The sequence below is a fragment of the Nuphar pumila genome, chromosome 3 (assembly GCF_984573655.1).
Source record: "Nuphar pumila chromosome 3, dmNupPumi1.hap1.1, whole genome shotgun sequence".
Taxonomy (NCBI): Eukaryota; Viridiplantae; Streptophyta; class Magnoliopsida; order Nymphaeales; family Nymphaeaceae; genus Nuphar; species Nuphar pumila.
Genome location: NC_143251.1, coordinates 123,911,375 through 123,937,007, shown reverse-complemented (window position 1 = coordinate 123,937,007; position 25,633 = coordinate 123,911,375). Strand labels below are relative to the sequence as shown.

The window sequence follows — 25,633 nt, the reverse complement described above, 5'->3', positions numbered from 1 at the left end:
ATCATCTTCAGAATAGTAGTCATATTCTTCTTCATCTTCCTCATCAAAACAATTTTCATTTTTGTCCTCAAACTCATATGGACAATCAGAAGACCTCTTGGTCTTGCCCTTTCTTGCATTGTCCTTCCCAATACCACTAGACGATTCATGCTCCAAATTATACAAAGAATCATCATCGTCATCATAATTATCATGATCATAGCTTGTGATGGTCATGAATGAAGCAAAGAACATACCTGCATCATAAAAGTATAGGAATCATTTTAGAACACTTTAAAAAAAACTATTATTAACAACAAAAGATGGAGAGTGGAATGCCAAAACAAAAGGAAAAAAAAAGACTCAAAGTGAACCATGAACGCCCCTTGCAATCGAATTCTCGTACAATACCGTGGGATTTACTAAACAACTTCAGTGTCAGTGCACATAAACTAATCATGCTCATTTCTTAAAATAATCTAGACAATATGTATCACACAGCTTCGCAGTCACAATCTAAATTTCAGAACTATGAAACCAATCAGATTTCCTTTTTCTAATAGCATTAACACCCGTAATGAATACAGAGGAAAGCATCAAGCCTTAAAATTCAAGTTTAATTAAACTAAATCTCAAACAAACATGATAGTTGAAACTTGAAACACCACAGATTTAATTTAAACCAGGAAATCACAAATAGGTAGAAGTTTGATAAATCCAATCTAAAAAGAACTGCAGATTAGTTCTATTTATTCTTATCAGAATATGCCCATCAAATCAAATTTAACGAATCAGTACATGAATCAGCCAAGAGTCCAAGACTCAATGCATATAGCAAAATTTGTGTATAAAACCCATAAGGTTATATATGATTCTTGAAAACCTGTCCGTAATAAACATCAGAACAAGCATCGATCAATCGATTTAACTACAAACAGTGTGAAACTGTGAACCCATTTTAGAAGGATGCATATTAAAAATCTATAACGCCAATCAATTTATTTCAAACAGAAACAATCTTGATCATTCGTGAACCTAGTACAAGAAACAAGCAAATCAACATTTAAACCAACATATCTAATTTAAACAGAATTAAAATCTCAACAAAAGTCCTTAAAAGAAATTAGATCTTTTTATACGTTCATCTAAAACCCAAATAAGAAAACTGATACCCGAATCAACAAAGATAGTCAGTGTTCCGCCCGTATCAAAGGGGGTGTACGCACAGCTATTCCTATACAAGGTGGTGATAGCCCCTATTTGAGTCTATACAAGGAAATAATCTTTATCATTCGAGTCTAAAGCCCGTATCACGGGGGGTGTACCAACATATCTATGGTAATTGCGCTCGCTGATTCCACGTATCATAGTCTAATATTTTTTTATCGACTGAACTTTCATGGCTGGTGCATGTGTTGTAGCTCTTATGCAGAGCAACCTGCAAGTCCTGGGTTGACAGTGGCATAGCTAGGATTCATGTGAGGGGAGGGGGGGGCAAACAAGAGGTGTAGCAAAAAAAAAATTTGTGTGACAGTCGGGGGTTTGGGGGTAGCACCCCGAAAAAAAAAAATTTGAGATAAAATAAAAAATGGCTACAATTATTAATAAAAATCTATTTCATATGGACAAATCAAACTATTTGTTGCAGTCAGGGCTGGGCTGGGCTACAAAAATGGATAAAAATCTATTTCATATGGAATCAGGGTTGGGCTAGGACTGGGCATTTAAAAAAATAAAAAAATTAACTGTTTCGGGAGGCAGGACCGGGCTACAACCCAGTCCTGCCCCCCCCCCTAGCTACGCCTTTGTGGGTTGACCATCGTCAGCAAGGGCTTCTTTTTTAATCAAGACACAAAGACCATTCAGAACCTATTTTGGAAACCACCGAATCCCTACAACTTGCTACTCACGAAACAAACCATTCACAAAGGTATGAATATCACTATCATTTTGATAGATCAAGAGTCTGAACACAAGAATGAATAGTGGATGAGAGAGGAGAGTGAATCGAAAGAGAGAGGTCGTCGGACGTCAGTGGAAGAGAGAGGAGAACATACCTGAACAGAGACATTGCCAATGTCGATCGAGGAGGTCTTCGGATGTCAACAAAGGAGGAGGTCGCCGATCATCGGAGGTCGCCGATCGTCGGAGGTCGCCGATCGTCGGAGGTCGCAGATCGTCGGAGGTCGCAGATCGGTCGTCGGAGTTCGCCGGTCGCCGGAGGTCGTCGGTGGCCGAAAATGAGAGAGAGAGAGGAGTCGGGTGAAAAACAAAACAATGAGCCTTCATTCTTAAGTTTTCACGATTTTTTTTAAATGTCTGTTTTGCCCTTATTCAGAATTTTTTTAAGTTTCTTGTTTTTCACGTGTTAATTTCGTTTTTAGAAAGGGTAAAAACGGCATTTCGTAAACGCGTCCCCCTTTAAAGGGAAGCGCGTACCCTATTAAAGGGGGACGTGTCTCCCTTTAAAGGGGGGGGTGTTTCCCTTAAAAGGGGGACGCGCTTCCTTTTAAAGGGGGACGCGCTTCCCTTTAAAGGGGGACGTGTTTCTTCTTTTTTACGTGTGCTTCCCCGTGCGTTTCGGAAGCGCCGTGTTTCGCGCTTCCCCTTATGCATATGCATTTCCGGTAACTCTGGATTATCCCCAATGTCATTCAAAGAATCATCACAAGAATTCAACCCTTCTTGTGGTAAGAGATCAAATAGAAAGGTATAATCGACTTCATTGTTTTTCTTTGTTTTCTCAAAACCATTTTCATTTTCTAAAAAGGTTACATGTTTAGAAATATATAGTTTGTTACTCTTATGATCAAAACATCTATATCGTTTTTTGTTTTCTCCAAAACCCATGAAAAAATATTCAATGGCTTTTGGAAACAATTTATCTCTTTTAGACAAAAACACAAAACACTTACAACCAAAAATTCACAACCGCTTGAAATAGAGTGTTCTTTCAAATAATTTTTCATAAGGAGATGTGTTTTGCAAGGATTAAGAGGTCATTCTATTTATCAAATAAGTTGATGTTAGAGCAGCCTCTGCCCAAAAACTTTTTGAAATTTCTTTAGAAATAAGTAGTGTCCTAATGGTTTCTAAAATATGTCTATGTTTCCTTTCGGCTAATCCATTTTGTTGGGGAGTTCTAGGACATGACTTTTGGTGACAAATCTCGTTTAGATCTAGATAATTTTGAAACTCATTTGATAAATATTTACCACCCGAATCAGACCTAAGAATAGAGATGTTGCTTTGAAATTGATTTTTGACAATCATATAGAATTTTTTAAAGAAAGAGAATACATCGGATTTGAAATTAAGAAAGTATATCAATACATATCTACTGAAATCATCAATAAAGGTAACATAATATGAGTATCCTCTTTTTGATATGACGGGAGAAGGTCCTCAAACATCTGAATGCATTAATTCAAAAGGTCTCTTAGAGACAAAGGTTCTATTAGGAAAGGGAGTGAATTTCATCTTTCCAAATATACAATCTTTGCAAACTAAATTGTTTCTTGCAAAAAAATTTCCCAAAAGGACGAAGATGTATCTTTGAGAAGCTTGGGTGTCCAAGTCATTTATGCCAAGTTTCAATATCTTTATCTTGGACATAATTACAAAAGGAGTTTAGAAGAAGGTTTAGATAGTTCATGAAGTAGAGATCTTCCTTCCTATGACTTTGCCCAATCTGCTTCCTGGACCGGAGATCCTGCACCGAGCAACCCTTAGATGAGAAGGAGATTCCACATCCATGATCGAAAATTTGTGAAACGGAAAGAAGGTTTAAACTAAGTTGAGGAACAACCCTTTTGGTACAAAAAAAAAATAGAGGAATTTAAGGTTCCAACACTATTAATTTGCAAAGATGTTCCATCGGCAGTTGAAACATAGGATGTTTTTGAATCGGTGCATAAAACGGATAAATCATTATCATGAGGTGTCATATGAAAGGAGGCTCTAGAATTAAAGGATCCAAGAAGACATACCTGGAAAAAAAATAAGGCTATTTCAGTACCTAATTTAGATGGAGATTTGAGTAACATTTGAAGTACCTCCGATAATTGAGCAAGAGAAAACGAATCTTTTCCCTTGATTGGTTCTTCCTTCCTTGGTGTACTTTCTTCAACGGAAGTTACTTTGTTCTTAGGGGTGACATATAGCTTGGGACAATTAGGTCGTATATGACCCGTTTCATGGCAATGATGACAAATAGCCTTCTTGTAGCCTCCATTTTAGCTATTTTGCCTCACAAAGTGTAGAGGCTTGTAGGTTTTTACATGATTGTCGGGCATAGACATAGCTAACACATCATTTCCTCCTTTTATCATGCCAAGACGGGTCTCTTGGCATATTTCAGCAACGGCATCTTTCAAAGGAAGAGGCTTAGATCTATGAAGAAGAGATGATCTAACTTGTTCATATATGGGCCTAAGCCCATGTAAGAATTGAAAAAAATGCTCTTTTTTATTTGCTCTCTTCTTAGTTCAACATCTTCACTAGCAACCCACTTGAGTTCAAGAAGAGATAGTTCATCCCATAACGGACTAAGAGAGATAAAGTAATCACGGACACTCATGTCTCCTTGTTTGATGGTACGTATTTTTTCTTTGAGAATGAATTGTGTTACAAGATCTTTTTGTGTATACATACCTTTCATAAAAAAAACCATGTCTCATTTGCCTTGCGAAATTTAGCGATGTTGGCACATATTTTGAGCTCAACATTGTTCATAAAATATGCGAGAATCTTCGCATGTTTACTTTCCCAATCTTCTATCTTGGATTGATGGTCCTCAATAGCTTTTATGCGAGCATTTCCTTCTAAAGCTTTTTCTTGCTTTCCTTCCATCTTGTTGAGTTTGACTTGAGGTTCCGGAATAGAGTCAATCACATATCCCCAAAGCTTCTTGCCTTTGAGGTTATTTTTCATGGCGGATACCCATGTCACGTAATTGGTACCATTCAACTTGAAGGATAGATCAATCTTTTGCTCATTGTCCATTGTGGCATAGAGAGAAGAAAGGAGTATGGAGGAACACGGAAGAGCTCCTCCACTTAAATTGCAGCAAGAAGGTCAATCTCCAAATCACGGTCTTTTTAATGGTCCATCTTCAAGAGACCAAGAGCACAACCTTGCTCTGATATCATGTAATGAAGTATGGGGAATTCTAATAGGCACAAAAGTGCATAAGCAAGAAGTCCACGATGGGACAATACACAAAGCCTCCAAAGGGCAACACCAATAAGTAAAAGAAATATAAATATTATTAAAGAGGTGTTTGGAATAAAATGAGAGAAAAAGAGGGAACACACCCCTATTTATATACATCAAGAGAGAGAAAGGGGAGACCATTGGGAGCTCTCCTCGTATAGTCGTTGGGGCCCCAACGACTCTAAGAGTGGGGCCCCTAATGGCAAATAATAAAAAAGAAAATAAAAGGAAAATAAAAAAAGAGAAAAAGATAGAATATAATTGTTTCTAGAAAACAACTATAATTACATGTGAAAAGAAAAAAAATGCCCCTATCGGGCAAACTAATACAAGGTAGATTTTATATATATATATATATATATAATAATAACATGGGTCAGATATCCAAAAGGAACCGAGTCATTTAGAGGGACTTGGTTGCAGAAACTAGAATCTGATCAGATTTCGGATTCAAATTTGGTTTCATTCGGGGATCCATCCAGACTCTTGCACTTATATTAAAAAGCATGTTTTGGAAAGGTGAAACAGTGTTCAGCATTTCTGTTCTTAGAAGTGTAAGTCACGTGCTGAATGGCTAAAATTTGTCATAAAGTTTTTGTTAGATGATAATGACGTAACAAATGTTTGTTGAAGTACACCGTCTAGGTAATTTTTAAATGTTCACATTCATTCTAATTAAATACTTAGGTTAACAATAACAGGTGTGAGTTACAGTCAGATCTAACCAAATCCAATGGATTTGAGTCGAATTTTAATTTCATTTTATAGAAAGGATTCGGATTTTGTAAAAGTAACTTCATGACAGAATCTGATTTTAACAGATCAGATTAGTCTGATCTAGTTTTGCTAACATCCGAACCGAATACAACCTGTTTACATCCCTACCCACAACACACTGTGGGGCTAATGACAAAATGAGGGTTTCAAAAACTTCCTGCCTTCTAATAACCAACAGAATTAAGGTCGTGTCGTAACACATGTCATCTTCATGTATCTATTAAGCTCTCCTTATCGCGGTTGAGGCACAATTTGGTTGGCAAAGGGTGGAACTCCAACAGTACACTCTGTCATCGCAAATCCATGGAAGTTGCTTCCTATTATCGCTCTGAAACTCTTTGATTTATTATCGCATTCTTAACACAATTGGGATGGACCCAATGAGGGTCATACTGGAACAACTCCCTTGCATTTTCTTGACTAAAACATCTCTTTGAACTTCTTTGACGAAGTAGACAGGCTCCCTTTCAAATTTTTTACTCCCAAGGCCATCTAATTGACGCCTCTTTCCAGCATGGCTTAACACCAAGATTCTAACCCATGAGTGTACAACTATGAGATTAGGAATGCTAAGGTCCCTCTTATAGCAATAGTATATGAATTTTGTTGAGCAGGTCATCTTTGTCCAAAATCCTGTTGACCAAGTTTCATAAGTCCATATGGGTTGACTGTCTTGTTTCTCTTTAAGGGCATTTTTTGTCATGTTTTATTGCAACATCACTGAATATATGGAAGGATTGAGGGGCTGATGGATATAGCCCTCTTCTTTTTCCCTATTTCTTCTTCCACTCGTTTCGTCCTCTCCTTCCCTATGTCTCTCTTGCTACTGTACTAGTCTTACTGCAGATACACACACAAGATATTCAAGATGTAGAAAGCTGGTTTGAACATGGTATCAGAGCCTAACCAGCCCTATGTTCAAAAATCAAACCTCAAAACACTTTGGTGATTGACGTCAACCATTCAACTTACGCTAGGCCTATGGGAAGGTTGGTATTGTTTGGGTCTTATTGCAGTTGCTTAGTGATGATTTTAGATGTTTTTTGGAAACCTATTTCAGCTGGTTTGGCAACAGTATGGCTGACCTTTTTTTATAGAGATTTGCTAGTTGTCAAGACTATTTTTGAAGTTTCAGAGTTCTGATGGCTCTAAGGCACTTCCAGGTGAGTGTGTTGGTTGTGGTTGGTTGTGTTGCTCTTTTAGAAGGTCTGATTAATTGGTTGATGGTGGAGATTTAGCATGATCGCAAGGATTGTTATTCTGTTCTTCACACTACGGTTAGCCATAAAGTGAAGGATATCTTGTGTGCATTTGGAGGACTAGAACCTGGCAATACCTGACTTTGTGAAGTGTTTAACACACTAGTGAAAGTACGTTAATGAAAAAGGGAAGCCAAGTAGTAATATGGCTACCACTAAGGTCAATTTGGTGTCTTAATCAAAGAGGGATTTAGTGTAATGAAATCTTCCAGAGGGCTGATCTTGAGTTGTAAGATGAATATTCTAAAGTGGTAATCCTAAAGGTGTTGTATAATCCTAGGGTACATGTGAGAGATCCTAGTGAACTGTTTAATGGCCATGCCGGTTACATCCAAGAAGAAGTCTGAATTTGTCATGAAAAATACTCAAGAATATAAGCAAGGGGGAGCCAATAAGCAAGATCATATCAGCAACTACAGTGGTATGAATGAAAAGAACCTATGTAACACTGACTCTTCTAATAGGGCACCGCACCGGCGTCACACACGCACCCATGCGGGTGCAACACTTGGACACGGCTTCCTTTGTGTCAGGTGAAGTCAGACACACTGAGGTCTATTTCTGTCCAAAAAGTAGATTCAGTTAACCCTAACCAAGTCCAGTTTTATATATATATATATATATAGACACACACACACACACACACAACCAATGTGGTGTTATTTTTTAATGATGAGGAATAGAAATTGTAGATTGTTAATTTGTTTTATTGTATGGATTTATGCATGAAGAATTGATGATATGATAATTGTTTTTATTTCATTAGTGTTAACTTAAAACTGTTAAAAATTATATATATACCCCCGCCCCGCACCCAAGTTTTTTTAAAGTGCCGCATCACCGTGTCCGCATCCGCACTGATGTGACATAGAAAAGAACGAATCGGAGTGTGCACATTGCGGAAGGTTTGGGCACACTAGGAGGCATTGTTGGAATGTAGTAGGGTAGCATTTCTCTAGGTGTGGTTTTGCCTATGATGTTGTTCAAGGAAAAAATGGCATTAATGAAAAAGATGTAGCTTTTTTAAGGAAGATGAATGAAGAATTAGAGCTTTGTGGCAGTCAATAGAAAAGATGATGCAATAGTCCTTGCTTCCAAGTCTTATAATGTAAAACAAGGTGCCAAAGACAGCCCATATGACATCTTCTTGGATCATAGATTCGGGTGCCACAGATCACATGTCAAGTATGAAGCCTTTATTCTCTGACTATCATGCATCATCCCAAAATATGAATTTGTGGTTGGCCGATGGGTCCCAGTCCCCAGTTCTTCGGAAATGAACTATCAGCACACCTTACTTCCCCTTACATTTAGTGCTACATATACCAAAGTTTCATGTCAACCTTTTATCTGTCGGTTTTCTTATCAAAGATCTCAATTGTAGTATAACCTTTTTCCCTACACATTGTATCCTTCAAGACTTTAAAACAGGGATAATCTTTGGTCACAGACGAAAATAAAGGTTTATATACCCTTTGTGTTCCTCAGGCATTAACATCTAGTAATGCCAAGTTGTCTCCAACTGAAGAGTCTACTTTGTTATTGCATTTGAGATTGGGCCATTCACCTCTATCAAAGATTAGGTTGTTAATTTATATCCACATGTTGTACCAAAATAACCATGTCATTCATTGTAAAAATTGTCAGAAGGTTAAGCAGTGTAGAACCTTCTTTCCAATTACTACATCTAGGAGTACTATCCCATTTGAAATGGTTCATTATGATGTCTGACGTCCAGCTCCTGTGGTATCATTCTTTGGATACAAAGACTTTGTCTCATTTGTAGATGATTATTCTAAGATGACTACCGTTTACTTGGTCAAGTCTAAAGATGAGGTGAGCTTTGTGTTCAAAACAGAGTTATCAGTCGAGGAAGCGGGAGCGGGAAGCAATTCGGGAAGCGGGAGCGAAAAGCGATTCGGGAAGCGGGAGCGAAAAGCAATTCGGGAAGCGGAAGCGAGGCACTTATAAAATTTTAGGAAGCGAGAAGCGCGGGACGACTTAGAAGCAAACCAGAAATCATCTCGAAAGCAAAAAGGGAAGCGAACCGAAAGTGAAGAGGGAAGCGACCTACGATTCGAGTGGGAAGCAAATAGGAATCGACCCAAGGATATACTTATGGAACATCATAAGCTTCACTAAAGTGATAGTGAGCCATTTTAAGACATAGGAAGGTATCACAGGATTGTTGGAAAACTCATCTATCTCACCATTATAAGGCCAAACATCTCTTATGTTGTTAGTGTTCTAAGTCAATACATGCATTCTCCTACACATCATCACATGCAAGCTGCATCATGGGTGTTAAGGTATTTAAAGAAAAAAGGGAAAAGTATACTCTATGCTAATCGTGATCATCTCAATAGAAATCTATACAAATGCATATTGGGCCAGATCCTCCAGTTTTTGTACTTTTGTTGGTGGTGATCTTATCTCTTGGAAAAGCAAAAAGCAAAATGTGGTTGCTAGATCTAGTGACGAATCAGAATATAGAGCTATGGCACTAGGGGCATGTGAAGGTTTGTAGCTCATGTATGTTCTAAATGAATTGGGAGTTGAAGATTATTTACCTATGACACTCTTTTGTGACCACAAGTCAGCCATGCACATTGCCAACAACCCGGTGCCCCATGAGTGCACCAAACATATTGACATTGAAAGGGAAATTTTCAAATTGTTTATGTACAAACTCAAAATCAATTAGTCGATATATTTACCAAAGCAGTATATCCACTTAAGCATAATGAGCTTGTAAGAAAGTTGAGGATGACTGGCATATTTCATCCCAACTTGAAGGGGTGTTGAGAAAGAAGGTCATTTTTGTCCAAAGTCTTGTTGACCAGGTTTGACAAGTCCATGTGGGTTGACTGTCTTGTATGTTTCTTTTGAAGGATATTTTTGCCATGTTTTATTGTAACATCACTGAATATATGGAAGGATTGAGGGGCCGATGGATATAGCCCTCTTTTTCCTTATTTCTTCTTCCACTCGGTTTCTTCCTCCTCTCCTGTGGAAGCAGATCAGGTCATGCTGAAAATGAGCGTTTTTGCTCATGCAGACATCGTGGCCATCCGATTTGCATTTTAAAAAGCACAAAAGCCAACAAAACCACGTGGCATTCATCCAAAATGCAAACAGACGGCCACGATGTCCGCATGAGCAAAAACGCTCATTTTCAGCATGACCTGATCTGCTTCCCTCTCCTGCTCTATTTCTCTCTTGCTACTGTACTAGTCTTGCTGCAGGTACACACATAAGATATTCAAGATGTAGAAAGAATGAACATGTTTCTCACAAAAGCAGAAGTTGAGGGTGACATATTTCTGGTGCCACCAATCACCCCTTAGTGTTAGAATCTCACCAACTTTAGAGAGTGTCATCCTTGTACTCCTCAATCTTTTGTATTCAACCTCCTTCCACACAGCAACACCATTTTATTAGTTTTTGGAAAGAATGGCAGAGAAAGCAATCCTCGATATCATTTTCAATCAAACCACTTATCTTTTTAGAAGTCCTTAATTAATATCAACCCCAGTAAGGGATCTCCATGATAGGGACCTACTAAACATCTCCAAAAGATTTTATGAAGAAGTGTTAGATGAGTAGAGGTCAGTCTGCCCTTTCCTCAAAAGAGAAAAATAAAAAAGAAAAATAAAAGTAAAAATTACAAACATATTCCAAATGGAATATGCGTAAAACTGTAAAATGACTAAACTACCCCTATGCCTATAAATAGAAAAATATATATTTTATATATATAATTAGGATAATACATATGCATATATACCATATATGAATATGTATTATCCTTTATATATATAAAATATATATAAGATTACATAAGTTGAATGATACATTTTAACACCCCTCCTCAAACTTTGCATGGGGGAACGAAAAGATTGAAGAAAGCAGGAGGAAGACTCTCAAGGCTTCAAGAGCCTTTCGTACGAATGCCATTGCAAATTTCTTCTTCCAACGTCTTTAACGATGAGCACCTTCCATGATCTATCCAAGATACTTATTTTCCTCTTATCTTCAAGATCCTGTGGAACAACAACAAAGAACCAAGTAAAACATATCTTTGCACTTTACTCAATTGGAACATTTCTAACAAGCTTAATTGAAACCATATCGGATGACACATCCGCAAAACAATGGTGCAAAAATATAACTTATGTATAGAAATTTGAAACACATTATAGGATAATTATTTTAGCATGAAAAGTAAATTTAGAAAACCAAAGTTTCAAAATCATACATCATGTTAAAGAGTGAGCGGAAGCAAATTATGCGAAAATCAATTGCAAGAATGCATAATGCATTCATAAGGTCCAACATTGGACAAACATAACCCCATAATGGGGAATAACAAAATGGTCCACTAAGGGACACCACAATAAGCCTACGAAGAGGCATAAGCTATATATGCTTTATTGAATGAGAGCCTAAAAGGTCATAATGAGCATATGCATGTACTATCATGAAATGAATTAATCACTTAAAGAAAATCATTAATGAACATGCTCCAAACATATTTTAGTCAAAATGATCACGGATGCAAATGTTCAAAAGCATGATGAATATGAACTTCAAGGGGCTTTAACACGCATAGATCAACAATAGAGTTTCACATCTTTAGGGAGAAGATCTATGTCAAACAAATGTCATATATAAGAAGCATGATTTGACTAAATATATTAAAGCATCCACCCAAGATTCAAAAATGAATATCATTTGAGACAAAAGACGCATTTTGCATATCAAATACAAACGATGCCGAAAAACTGTAAGCACTTCATATATAGATTAAATACTAAAATATCAATTTGATTTAAAAACATATCATAGATATGATTCACTTGTATCTAAAAACACAAGTTGTGAAAGAAATTTTGCAATTTTCAATAGTAGTTCATTCACTACAAGAAACTACCTCATTAGTTCTCCAAAACCCGTAAATCAAGTGTATAAGCTACTAGATCAAGAATATAAATAAAATGCCATTAAAGGCCAAATGACACACACTAAGGTGTGTAAAAAAAAATCTCTTGTCTATATATAATAATACTTGAAATGAGTGCATCAACGACAAGAACAAGAGAATACACGCCAACATGGACAAAAAGCATCTCTTGTCTACGTAAAACTACACTCAAGATCAAGTATGTTCAGCTACTAGAACAAGAGTATTAAGCCAACCATGTGCTAAAAACACAATACATCTCTTGTCTACATAAAATGGCACTTGAATTGAGTGAAAGAAGTCAACCATGGGCATACAACTCAGCGACTAGCACAAAGACACAAATGCCAACATAAGTTAAAATCACACACCATGGTGTGAATCAACGTGCCTTGTCTACATATAATAACACTCAAGACAAGACCAAGAGAGCAAAAGTCAACAAAGGGCTAACAACACACGAAGGTGTAATAAAATTCTTGTCTACATATGATGACACTTAGATAAGAGTTATAAAAGGAGAAGACTTTTGAGGCAATAAAACTTGTAATGACAAACATATAAATAAAACCTTGAAACAATATTCTTCAAAAACAATACCCATAACAATATCATTTTGGAATAAATGTGTGAATATACACACACCAAGAACACTTGTCCACAAAAGCACAAAACATAAATATGCAAATGCACTCATATGATTCATAAACAATAAAAGGTTGGGCAATAATCCCCAAAACCTTGATTTTAATATACCTTAAAACATTTAAGGTTTTAAACACCATATATCCATCACATTTGCATATAAATGAGAGCATCCATTAGATCAATGGCCAAAAGAGAAAAAATGAGTGACACACTCATAATTAGAGATCATATAACAAATCATTTTAGAGTCCCAAGGTGCCCATAACTCACCTCAACAACCATCTATAATATGGCAAGTGGACAATCTAGAATGATATAACACGAGGTGCCCATAACTCACCTCAACAAACATCTCTAATAAAACAATAATAAGGCCAAACAAATGATGCATTAAATAACATGTGATGGACAAAAATAAATGTCACAAAAAGACAATAAACACTTTAGGAATCATTTTTCAAAGAAAAGAGGACCGATTAAAAATTGAATCAAACGTCCAACATAATTAATCACAACAATATGTCATATGACAATAATGTTGTATATATACGTAATTATGTTTAATCATGATCATTATAAAAAGACTTAATCAACACAACATGAAATATTTAAGCTATGTCATGTGGGAAAAAGGATTTGGAATAATCCAAGAAATAAATCAAGCCTTTATAATTAGCAATTTATATGTATACCAAGATGCAAAATGGCAATAATCTTAAATGTGCAAATTTAGGACAACATGTACTAAGATATTACGGAAGCATTTATAATGATAAAAGAAACAATCTTACAAGTCCATTTAGGGATAAAAACAAAGAGTCGTTGGGGAGCCCCCAACGGTCACAAATGTGACCGTTGGGGGCTCCCAACGACTCCTTTGGGAGCCCCCTAAGTGGCTCCTTGCTTGTGTTATAAATAGGGGCTTTCCCCTTGTAATTCCTTAACTCCTTAGAGGAGCTTATGCTCCATTGTATAGGGTTTTTACCCTCTTCTCCCTATTTCTTCAATAATATTCAACTTATGACTTTAAGTCATATTTATCCCTTTTATGGGTTTATGTATTAGCACTTGATGTGCTTGTGTTGTTCCCTTAAGTGGGTGTATTCGCACTTAATGTGCATGTGTATGGGTTCATTATCGAACCTAAAATATTCAAAGTCACTTTCTAACAAGTCTGCCCTTTCCTCATTTTCCTGCTTGTTAGGCTTCTGCACCCTCCATCATGTGAGCTCTCACTCAACCCTTTCAAATACAGAATGCTAATCTTCCAAGATTATCTCCAATTTATTCCACATAAGCGTTATTATGAGGCATCCCTTATTAGCTTTTTTCTAGATTCTTCCACTAAACTATATCACCCCTGGCTAGTTCACCTGTTGTTTTCCCTCCCAACCTCCACCAGCAATCATGCCCCCATATATTCCATTTTGATCTCATTCTTCACCCCATCCACTGGTTTGCTGACCTTAAATGTATGATTTCCAATTCCATGCGCTAAAACACACTTGGTACTGGTTCTCAAACTAGTTGTCAACTCTTCCCCATTACATTCTAGAACTGATATAAATTTTTCATCACATGATACTAAAAAAAATATATAGTAATAATAATTGTTCACAAAGATACATCTAATCAAACATGAAGTAGGATGCCAAGTTGTAACAATGCATTCCTTGAGTAACAGGAAGAGTTCTAATAAATATGAACAGCATTCAGACCTTTCTTTTAGTTAAATCTCTCGAGTTCTGGAGCCAGGAAGACCTCCTCCTGCATAAATATAACAAATTATAAAATGAAAATCATATAAAAGTTCCTCCTAGAAGTAACACACGCTATACTAGCACCAAAACACACAACAAAGATTGAAATGTTTACAGTCTTAACATCATAACCTGGCCTCTATAACATACTTGAATCTACTATGCTTTACATTATTCACCAATAAACATGCCAAGGGAAATTATTACCCACTTATGCTTTGTATAGGGGAAATAATGAAAGGGAGACAGGGGAAGCAAATCTTACAAGCCAAATTTATGATCATGAAGATAATGTGGTTGATATGACATAAAAGCATGTACATCACTTCCCTAAAATTCACTACATGATATTAGAGAAAATGATGAAGGTAATTATTATTTCAGTAACAGCACCCTTTTGTTTCTAACAGCTAATAACGGAATCAACAGCTGACATCTATAGCAGAAATTCCACTATTCCTAGTGATTTATATGGAACTGATGGACATGAAAAAACAATACACAGTTCCATGCAAAATGCCTAATCTAATATATATTTTCTGCTAAGTAAGCTATAGCAAATACATTTTTAAGTTCAAATTATGCAAACACCCAAAACATTGCCCCTTGAAGCCATTTAGACCGGTTTAGGAGACAAGACCATTTAGAACCTAATTAGTACTACATATATTTCCACGGCTTGACGTGCCCAACACCAACACTCATGGTGGCCAGGTACATAGCTTATATATAGAGATGAATGTTAAATATTGCTCCTCAGCTCCAAGGTACATAGCTTATCAGAATAGATGAATGTTAAATATTGCTCCTCAGCTCCAAACGCTATGCTCTTGATCTATTTTGTGATTCGTAAAATGGAAGGACGAATGCCCATTTTTTCTTTATGTCACTATGTTTCACTTCATTTCTGAACCCTAAAATTCTCATTCCTGTTTGTGAGTTGTCTTTAAATAATTGTTCGGTAAAGTTATAGACAAAATGACCACAAATCAAAGAGATTATAGTGTTAGAACCGATAGCATACTACATCCAAACCCCACATGGAAGAGTCCAAAAGTCATGGAGATTATAGCATCCGTAGTAAACTCAGAGAAAAAACTTGACTGGATTGGATTAGATGAGTGAATGCCTGAAAAGAATAGAAAGGAGATCTGATTGATCCACATCTGAATCACGAGTGACTATAAAGAATAAAGGTGCTAATGGACTTACTTGAGGAGCAACAAGAGACAAATATAAAACCCTGATAATTTGATAACAAGCCTCCAATTATTCTCTCTCCCACTTCCAGAGCACAAAAAGGCAATCCTTCACATTCGGCTAATGATGAGGTAAGAAAAGCTAGAAACCCAGTACCATGATTTCCCAGAACAACTTCTAGATTTTTCTTCTCTTTGTGCTCCACTTTATTTCTTTGCTCTTTTACTTTTTCTATCATCAGTTTACTCTGTTTAATTTTTTGATACCGTTAAAGAGCAAATAGATAGCTATAGATCTTTCTCTTCTTTAGGTTGACATTTGATGTTTCAAAGTTATTTCTCATAACATGATAATCAAATTTTGAGTAAACAAAAACCTTCTAAACAAAGAAATGTTAATAACTAGAAAGTATTCAATCAAACAATGTTCAGTTACTTCATATAAATTGGTAATCAAGTGCATTTTAATTTTGTTTTTCATTTTGATCTTAGATAATAATAAAAACCTATCTTTTCTAATCTGCTGCATAGTAGGCGAGATCATGAATGTTCATTTAAGTCTTAAAAAGCAATTGAAACACAAGTAATGACAGCTTTAGAATTTTGACTATAAACAAAAATACCTTTGACAACATATTCTCAGTTAACACACTTTCCCAGTGTGATATTTTCTAGAAGTCAGAAAATGCTATTGGAATAACAAAAATCATATTTAGCAAATTATTTTTATATGAAAATAAGTGTAACGACCCCAACTAACCCTCATAAAAATAGTGAATTTTTTTTTTTAACATTTGAGGAAACAAACCCAAGGATATGGGGTTTCACAGATTTAATATACCAAACCACAATCTGATTGTGCATTAAATCCAAAGAAGAATAAATCAAAATTATTAATCAATAAATAAATGTCAAATAGTCTAAGATCAAAGGTTGTCTATATCACAAGGAACCACTCTCTCAGATAACCCAGAACTAGTCACACAAGGCTCGCAGTTCCCATCCAGCAAATCGGGACATCACTGAGCAACCGGACCTACAAAACAGTTTTATGAAAATGGGTAAGAACTAAAGTCCTTTGTACAAATTCCTCTGAAAATCCAAACAGTAAGGAAATAGCATAAACCAAATTCATGCATAAATTTCAGAAGAATACCACAATAACAGTTTACCATAACCAAAATACCATTAAGCATTTAAACAAATATCATGCAATAACAAATATCATGTGAAACAAAATAAGCATGAATGCATCAACTAATGTTAAACAGTAAATATGCATGATTCAATGCACATGCATGAATAACTTATTAAGTTATTTATCAAAGTTGTTTTTGCATGCATGTTCTTATTAAATGCACACAAATTTAGTTTTCATTTTTTCTTAAACCCGTGAATACTCAAAACGGACACAAATTCCCGAAGTCCAAGTTAAGTTCTTAGTAGTAGCTTAACACAATTTGTATTTTATTACTAGGTTTCACACTTGTTCCTCGACCGATATCAAGAATTCTCACCTTTCATCGAAACATTAGGAATCATCACCTAATATCGGGACATCAGTAGAAATCTTAACCATTGACGCAACTTTCTTGGTATACCAAAACTACAATTGAATCAACAATATCACTCACGGGCAAAGTGGTTGAATCTCCCTAAAACTATGACCAGAAGGTGAACCATCATATCGGGTTCAGAGACACAATCGCACACAGAGTTTTAGTATTCTCACAGTTCCTCATGACCGCTATCCAAGATTCTCATACTGTAAAAGGAACATCAAGGAAGAGATTAATTACACTGTTTTGGTCTCCTTTACCTTTTCAAATAATTTCAAGTTCTTTATACAAGAACCGTTTTGTAAATCCGCATGCAAAACCACCTTCGAGCTGTGGCGCACCACATTTTAACAGTACAATTAATTTTAGAAAACCAACAATTTTCATAAATAAATTTTGCAATCAATAAATAAAATCAACACAAGTAGAGCAACACATGCTCCGCCCGCAGTGGTTCACATCTGACCACCAACAAATCTCAAAAGTAATTTATGCATCTTTTGTAAAATTTCAGTGAACATACGACATAAACCTTGTTCCAAAACATGTTCACAGTGCACATTCTAACATACAAAATAAATGCACATAAAATCAAACGCATATGCATGCGAACAGATGCTTGCAACACACGTTATCATGATCAACTTCATGCATAAACACCCAAACATGCATGTAATCGTATTTATGTAAACATCAAAATAAACTTTAGATTCATAAGTATGATATGCACATTTGCAACATGGTATTCGAATGCATAAGCATACATAACCAATCTAAACATTTAATCGGGTACATAATCCTACAGCCAACATGAATATGAGCCTGAACACGACAAAATTGTTCAAATTTATCACGAATCTTGTCAGATTGCACATACACGGCACATTAGCAAATCTGATCAGATTGCAAGCACACAGCACATCTGCCAATTTGATCGAATTATTCATACTCAGCATACCGACAGTCTGATTAGATTGCACAAGTACAAAACATTGACAAATCTAATTAGAATGCACCTGAACACGCATGGCCAAATCTAATCGGATTGCACAAGCACAAAACATTGATAAATCTTATCAGAATGCGCATGCACACACATGGCCAAATCTGATTAGATTGCATAAGCACAAAAAATTGGCAAATCTGATCAGAATGCTCATGCACACACACACCGGCAGTCTGATCTGATTGCACAGTAAAACACGGTGGCAGATCTGATCAGCTCTCACACACAACACACAGTGCAAATCTGATCTGATTGCACAGCGAAACACGATGACAGATCTAATCAGCTCGCACATACAACACAAAGTGCAGATCTGATCAAATTGCACACTCGCAACATAGGTGAATCTGATAACAACATCAAAATAACATATAGGCAAATCTGATAAGAGTCATCAAAAAATAACATATAGGCAAATCTAATAACAGTCATAAAAATAACATATTACAGGTTTGATAACAACATAAAAACAATCTATTGGTAGGTCTAATCAGACTGCACACGCACAGCATGTAGGCAAGTCTGATCAGACTGCACACGCAACAAATCGGTAGGTCCGATCAAATTGCACATACTCACACACACCGGCAGTCTGATCAAATTGCACAGCACACACACATCGGCAGTCTGATCAAATTGCACAGCACAAACACATCGGCAGTCTGATCAGATTGTTCATGCAAACTATCAATTTGGTCAGATTGCTTATGCACAGCCCATTGGCAAATCTGAACAGATTGCAAGCACATACAGTGGCAAATCTGATCAGATTACACCCACGCAACAGAGTGACGGATCTGATCAGATTGCACATGCGCAACATAGGCAAGTCTGATCAGACTGCACACACGCAGCATCATGGCAAGTCTGATTAGACTGCTCTCAAAAAGCATATCGGCAGGTTTGATCAGCCTGCTCACAAAAAGCATATGGGCAGGGCTAATCAAACTGCTCACATTTGATAAATCAATAATTTCCAGAACATGAAAAAAAGTCATCAAATAGCAAGATCGACCAGGGCAATATATATATAAGCATGCAAGGCTATAAAATAAAAAAAAAAGGTCAACATGTATCTCACACTATATGCATATTCAAAATCAACAAAAGTTGAAGACATGCTTAAACAGGGAAAAATTGATGGCATGCTTATATCAAATCAAGAAAATAAACATCAAAACATAGATATTTTAGGATTTGATATACTAGGGAAATCAAAATCTCAAAAAATACATGAAATTGTCACTTAATACATGCAATATATACATATTTTTTAATCAAATTTCCCTTTTTCACCTACACACAAAATTAGTTTATATGTATTGCTTCCCATACAAACTTAGAGAGAAACTCGTACCTTAAATCGAAGCGTAGAAAAAGACCGAAGGAAGATGATGAATGTATAGAAAACATATTTTTTCTACTCTTTCTTCTTATTTTTCTTCATCTTTTCTTCCTTTCTCTTTTCTCTTTTTCTTTTTTTTCCTTTCTTTCTTTCTCCCTCTCACGATTTTGGGACTCTCTCTCCCTTTCTCTCTAGAATCACGATTTCTAGAGAGAGAGGAGTCCAACCCCTTTTTATATACTATTATCTTCTTATTTTTATTATTATGTTATTTATTTTAACTTAGATTTATCTAGAGGGTGAGGTCCCCTCTAGAATACTCAATTAGGTAGAGTTCTATTTCATTTAGAACTCTACATTATGTATTAGATAAATTTAAAATTTATTTAATTATTTATTATCTTATTATTTAATTTATTAATATAATATTCTGGGAATATTCCAGAGGGTGTCTCCCCCCCTCAGGAAGTCTTCCTAGAACTCTACCTACCCAATTCAAATTTTAAATTGATTTTAAAGTTTTAAATTGGCTATGGATGGATTTCAGATCCAGATATGGATCCAAGATCTAAATTCATATGATCCTACCTTGACCAGATCCTAGTTAATATGGATCCTGGATTGGGTCCAGATCCATATTAACTTGGATCAAACGGAGCAGATCCAATCTAGAAAAAGGCAAAAATAGAGGCAGGTCATTTTTTAAAAAATGCGATTTTCGGGCCAACCGTAATCCGATCTCAAAAAAATAGGATACCAACATGCTCAGAATTACGAGGTGCATCTAACGGTATACATACCTGATTTTAGCTTCCGAATTGAAGCTGAATTTTGCTCAAAGTTAAAAGTTAAAAATGAAAATTTTCATAATTTATAATTGGCTCATCTCGGTCCTGTCACTGGGCTTTGGGCTACGCCCAAACCCAGCTGACATCACCTATATTTTAATATATTTTTCATGATTTTTATTAATTTAATTAAATATTAAATTAAAAATTCATATTTTTCAAAATTAAAAATCATGAAAAAATATACGATATTACAATAATGCAATGATTGTGTCACATCTATGTCACAGGGACTCGGCCAACTGGGTGCCGCACCCACGTCGACGCGATGCGGGTGCGGGTGCGGGTGTTGCACCAGGTGCAATCAACCTGAGTGCGGTCAATGCACCCAGGGTCATTTATGTCCAACTTTTGAACTTTATATATATATATATATATATATATATATATATATATATATAATATTTTTGCCGCACCCCCGCACCCAAGTTTTTTCAAAGTGCCGCACCCCCACACCCGCACCCATGTGACATAGTGTCACATCTAAATGTAATTTCAAGATATTATGTGCACAAACATTGAAGCCTGCAAAAATAATCATGAGAGTTGTTCAGGAACTCATTAGCCTTAGTAATTAACTACCAACAGTGATGTCCTCCAATGGTATCTTATAAATATATGAAAGTGAAAATGTGTGTGCTGCATGATTTCGCACTGGAGTGTACTTGTATCATTAAAAAATTACTTTTCTATATCATTCAAATAGGTATGTGCCTATAACTCCGAGTACAAACTTTGAGAACCAAACAGCATGCCATGCAATACAGACAATAATTTCAGATGTCGTTCTTCATGAGTAACCTACAAAAGTAGCTAGCTTGCAGACAACCTATTCTCAGTGTCATAATGTTAAATTGATAAATAAAATGGCAACCACAGTTTTGTTTGTTTTCATTAATGTCATGACAAAGCATACTACAACAAGACAAATTTCATTACATGATCTCATGAATATACATCTTGATCTTTTATGATATCTAAAAATAAAAAGAACAGAAAAATATCATGACATTGATGAGTTCATACAAAAGCCCAAAAGATACTGATAATCTGCTCTATTTAGGGAGATAGACCTTTTACTTAAGGGTAGTTTACAGAGAGATAAACCTTTTCTTTTAGAGAAGTTTATAGAGACAGAATGTAAGCATCATAAATCATCTCTTTCTTTCTTCAAATTGGATATATACCAAGTTTAGGGTCATCCAATCGTCTGAGTGTTGCTCACATGCAGAATCAATGGCTGCATCATTGGAGTTTTCTCAGATTCCCAGCAGGTTCAATGAGCATAAAATTCCAAAATAGGATGAAATCATAAAAAACCGTGGAAACTCATTGTTTATTTCCTTAGCTGATGCTAAGAACAAAAAAATAAAGCATGAGTCGCCTGCCTTGCAGTTATATAACAGAGTAATTTGGCACAAGTTGTACTTTAAGTACAATAGTCATTCTCCATGCTCTAGATATAGCAAACAAACATTTCTAAAAAAGATTTGCTCATGCCAAGTACTAGCACATTAACATAAAGCTATTTTTACTCTGAGAAAACATTGTAAATTATCCGGATTATAAAAATATTTCTAATAATACCTATCCAAAAAAATAGATAAAATAGATAAATTAAATAATGAAAAAACCACTAAAGATGACTAAACCTACTATCACGTATATTAACAACATGAATTCAGGTAAAAGAATTGACCAGATAAATGTTATCCAAATAACTATATGGATGCAGCAGATGCAGGTGAGTGTGGTATAAAATTTAATGTTACAAGGTTACAACTGAAACACCACCAATAGGGCAAATGGTAAGATCTTAGGCATACCTCTCCAGCATGTCACTTGAAGAAATTTGTTTTAAACTAGAAAGAGAATGACTATGACAAGGGAAATCACTGTCAACCATAATAGCCTTTTTGTTTCCAGCTTGATGCATAGAGGCTCGGATAGGGGTGCACAATGAAGAATTCTTAACAGACAATCTATTTCTATCCCTTTCTTCTGGTTTCTCCACACAGCAATTTTGTGTTGAACCCTTCAACTTTGCAGAGTTAAGATATCGGAAATCTTCATCAAATGCTGAGCCTGAGCTTCTACTACAAATACCTGGCTGACAGCAGATAAATAGTATAAACCATTTCATTCTCGAAGCTTTAGCTACTCCACCATACTTCATCAAAGACACCCAAGAAAAGAAACAAATAACTCTGTATGGTCCAGAATCTTGTCACCTTTTCAAATGTCCCCCAAGATGCATCAACAAAAGTTGAAGAAGAAAAGGCAGATGCAGAGGAACGCTGGGCAGATCCATGTAAAGAATCTGCAGAACAATGAAATGTTATCAATTTGAAACCAAATATGAAAATAACAGCCTAGGTAAAAGGAAAGAAAGAGCAAACAAACACATTTTAACAACACCCAAGCTGTCCAAAATAGAAGCAAGCATTCAACTGGTATATATTGTTAGAATTGTATTTGTCTTGGATATGGATCCAATATGGGATCCATATCCATACGTATGCTCCCCCCATATGGGCGGTGGCATACTTGTAAATCTTGTAATGTTTTCATGTATTTTGTTTAGAGGAGGAAGATCCTATATATACATAATTAAAGAGGGACACAGACATTACGTGCCCTACTTTTCTCTCTCCTTTTGGTGTCTCCCTCCTCTCTTCCTTTCATCTCTTCTCTTTTATTACTTTGATTTTCAGATTGAAGACTGTTCTCCAAAGCTTGAAGGCGCTCTATCTTGAAGACTTATTCAGATTCTTACATGGTATCAAAGCGGAACGTCACCTGGTAATCCAAATTCCCAAATCTGTCTTCTCTACCCTAACCCTAAAGTCGTTATTTCTGCCGTCATTTTTTTTCTCCCTCGTTCGTAATACTCTGCCTGCGTCAACATAGACGCAGAAATACCCAAACCCTAATACCTCTTTTTCTGTCTGCGTCAATATAAACACAGAAATACCCTAACCCTAATTTTTTTTTTCTGTCCACGTCAAAACATACTGTCTGTGTCTATTCTGATTGTTATTCTCTTGTGTTCTGTGTTCATCTTGGTGATTTTCTTTTATGCATACTGGTTTTTGATACGTGACCTCTTGCTAGAATCTCTGCCCTCCTTCCTGCATGTTGTTTTCCTGCGTGCTATCTCTTTTTCGATTGCTTTTCGCTATTTCACGTCAAATGGTGCTTCTTTAATCTTACATTCCAGCATTATATCAGCACAACCATGTCTGCTCTCTCTTCGAGTTTCCTCTCCCAACTCATCTCCCAAAAGTTAACCCATTCCAACTATTTGACGTGGAAACGTCAAATAGTCCCTTTCATTAAAAGTCATTGTCTATATGGTCACATTGATGGCTCTACTCCAGTCCCGCCTGAATCGATTTTGTGTGAAACAAAGGATGCTACTAGTTCGGTGACTGCTACAGATAATATCCCTAATCCGGCATATGCCGTATGGATGGCACATGATCAGACTTTAGTTGCTTATATTACTTCTACTCTCTCTGAAGAAGTGCTTGCAGGTATAGATGATGATATCTCAGCTTTTCAATTATGGAATATGCTTGCAAATACATACTCTCAAGTTTCAGAAGCTAGATATCTCCAATTGAAGCGTCAATTTCAAAGCATCAATAGAGGCTCCAGATCTGTACTTGAGTATCTCTATGAGATTAAAAATGTCAGCGATCAACTTGCCATTATTGGTCATCCTATTTCAGACAAGGATAAAGTTCAACAGGCCCTCAATGGACTAGGGTCAGAATTTGATATATTTTGCACTGCTCTAGAGGTTCTTCCTACTTTACCCTCTTTTGAAGACCTAAAGGCAAAATTGATCCAGCATGAGGCTAGTAGAGTTCACAGGCATGATGCTTCCCTTTCTACTTCAACTAGTGTTTTAGTTACTTCTACACATGGTATGTCAGGACAACGTGCACATACTTGGGCTCACACATCCGGCCAAGGAAAGGGTATTCTTCCTACTCCTCAGGGCAGTACTCCTGTTAACATGCCAAAGCGTATCCCTACATGTTTCTATTGCAACAAGAGAGGACATGTTAAATCTGAATGTTGGCACAATCCTCAAAACAAAGCCAAGGGAGGTCGACGTGATCACAGGCCCACCCCCTCTACCACTTCTAGATCGTCTTCCTTCTCCTTCACGCCCGATGCACAACAACTCCTAATGACAGCTATGTCCAACCTGAATCTCAAGCAAAATGATGATGGTGTCTGGTATGTGGATTCTGGTGCTGCCGCTCATGTGACAGATGATGCAGGTAAACTCTCTAGTGCTTCTCCATATTTAGCAAAAGGTTCTATAGTTACAGGTGATGGCACTCATCACAAAATTACTCACATTGGAAATGCATATGTTTCTTTGCCGCATACTTCTCTTCCTTTACACAATGTTTTAGTTTTCCCTAATGTCAAGAAAAACATTATTTCAGTATCTAAACTCATTGATGACTCTTCCTCATCAGTTGAATTCACTCCTTCCTCTGTTTTTGTCAAGGATCCTCTCACCAAGACGATATTCGCTGAAGGAACTCGTGAAGGCAACATGTACGTCCTCAAAGAAGCTCCTCCAGTGTCCAAGTCCAGTCCACCTGTTTCCTTTCCTATTAGTCTGAATGAAGTCAATTTGACTCAAATTGATATGCCCTCTGTTTGGCATAATCGATTAGGCCATTGTAGTCATTCTTTTATTTCTAGTCTTGTTATGGATGGATTGTTGCACAAATCCAGTTTGAGTCCTGTTAATAAGTCAGGCATGTGCTCAAGTTGTCAACTTTGTAAGAGTTATGCCCTCCCTTTTAATTCCATCAATAAAAGAGCTTCTAAATTGTTTGAGACGATTTACTCTGATGTTTGGGGACCAGCTCCTGTCTCATCTTCTTCCGGCAGTAGATACTATGTCATCTTTGTTGATTCTTTTTCTCGCTATACATGGATACACTTCATAAAACACAAGTCTGAAGTGTTCCATCTGTTCACTCAATTTCATGCCCTCATTCAAAACAAATTTTCATCCAACATAGTGCATTTTCAATGTGATGG

At 36.3% G+C, this 25,633-nt stretch overlaps 1 protein-coding gene across 2 annotated transcripts in view; it reads right to left on the bottom strand.

Moving 5' to 3' along the window:
- Nucleotides 1-25,633, bottom strand: part of LOC149843603 (ubiquitin-like-specific protease 1D) — a 128,561-nt gene that overhangs the window by 81,839 nt on the left and 21,089 nt on the right. For both annotated transcript variants that reach the window (XM_090001875.1, XM_090001876.1), the window contains exons 3-5: nucleotides 22,789-22,877; nucleotides 22,384-22,667; nucleotides 14,559-14,607 (exon numbers count right to left, since the gene is read on the bottom strand). In XM_090001875.1, the coding sequence (XP_089858001.1) occupies nucleotides 14,559-14,607; nucleotides 22,384-22,667; nucleotides 22,789-22,877 (422 nt within the window). The remainder of the gene's footprint in view (nucleotides 1-14,558; nucleotides 14,608-22,383; nucleotides 22,668-22,788; nucleotides 22,878-25,633) is intronic.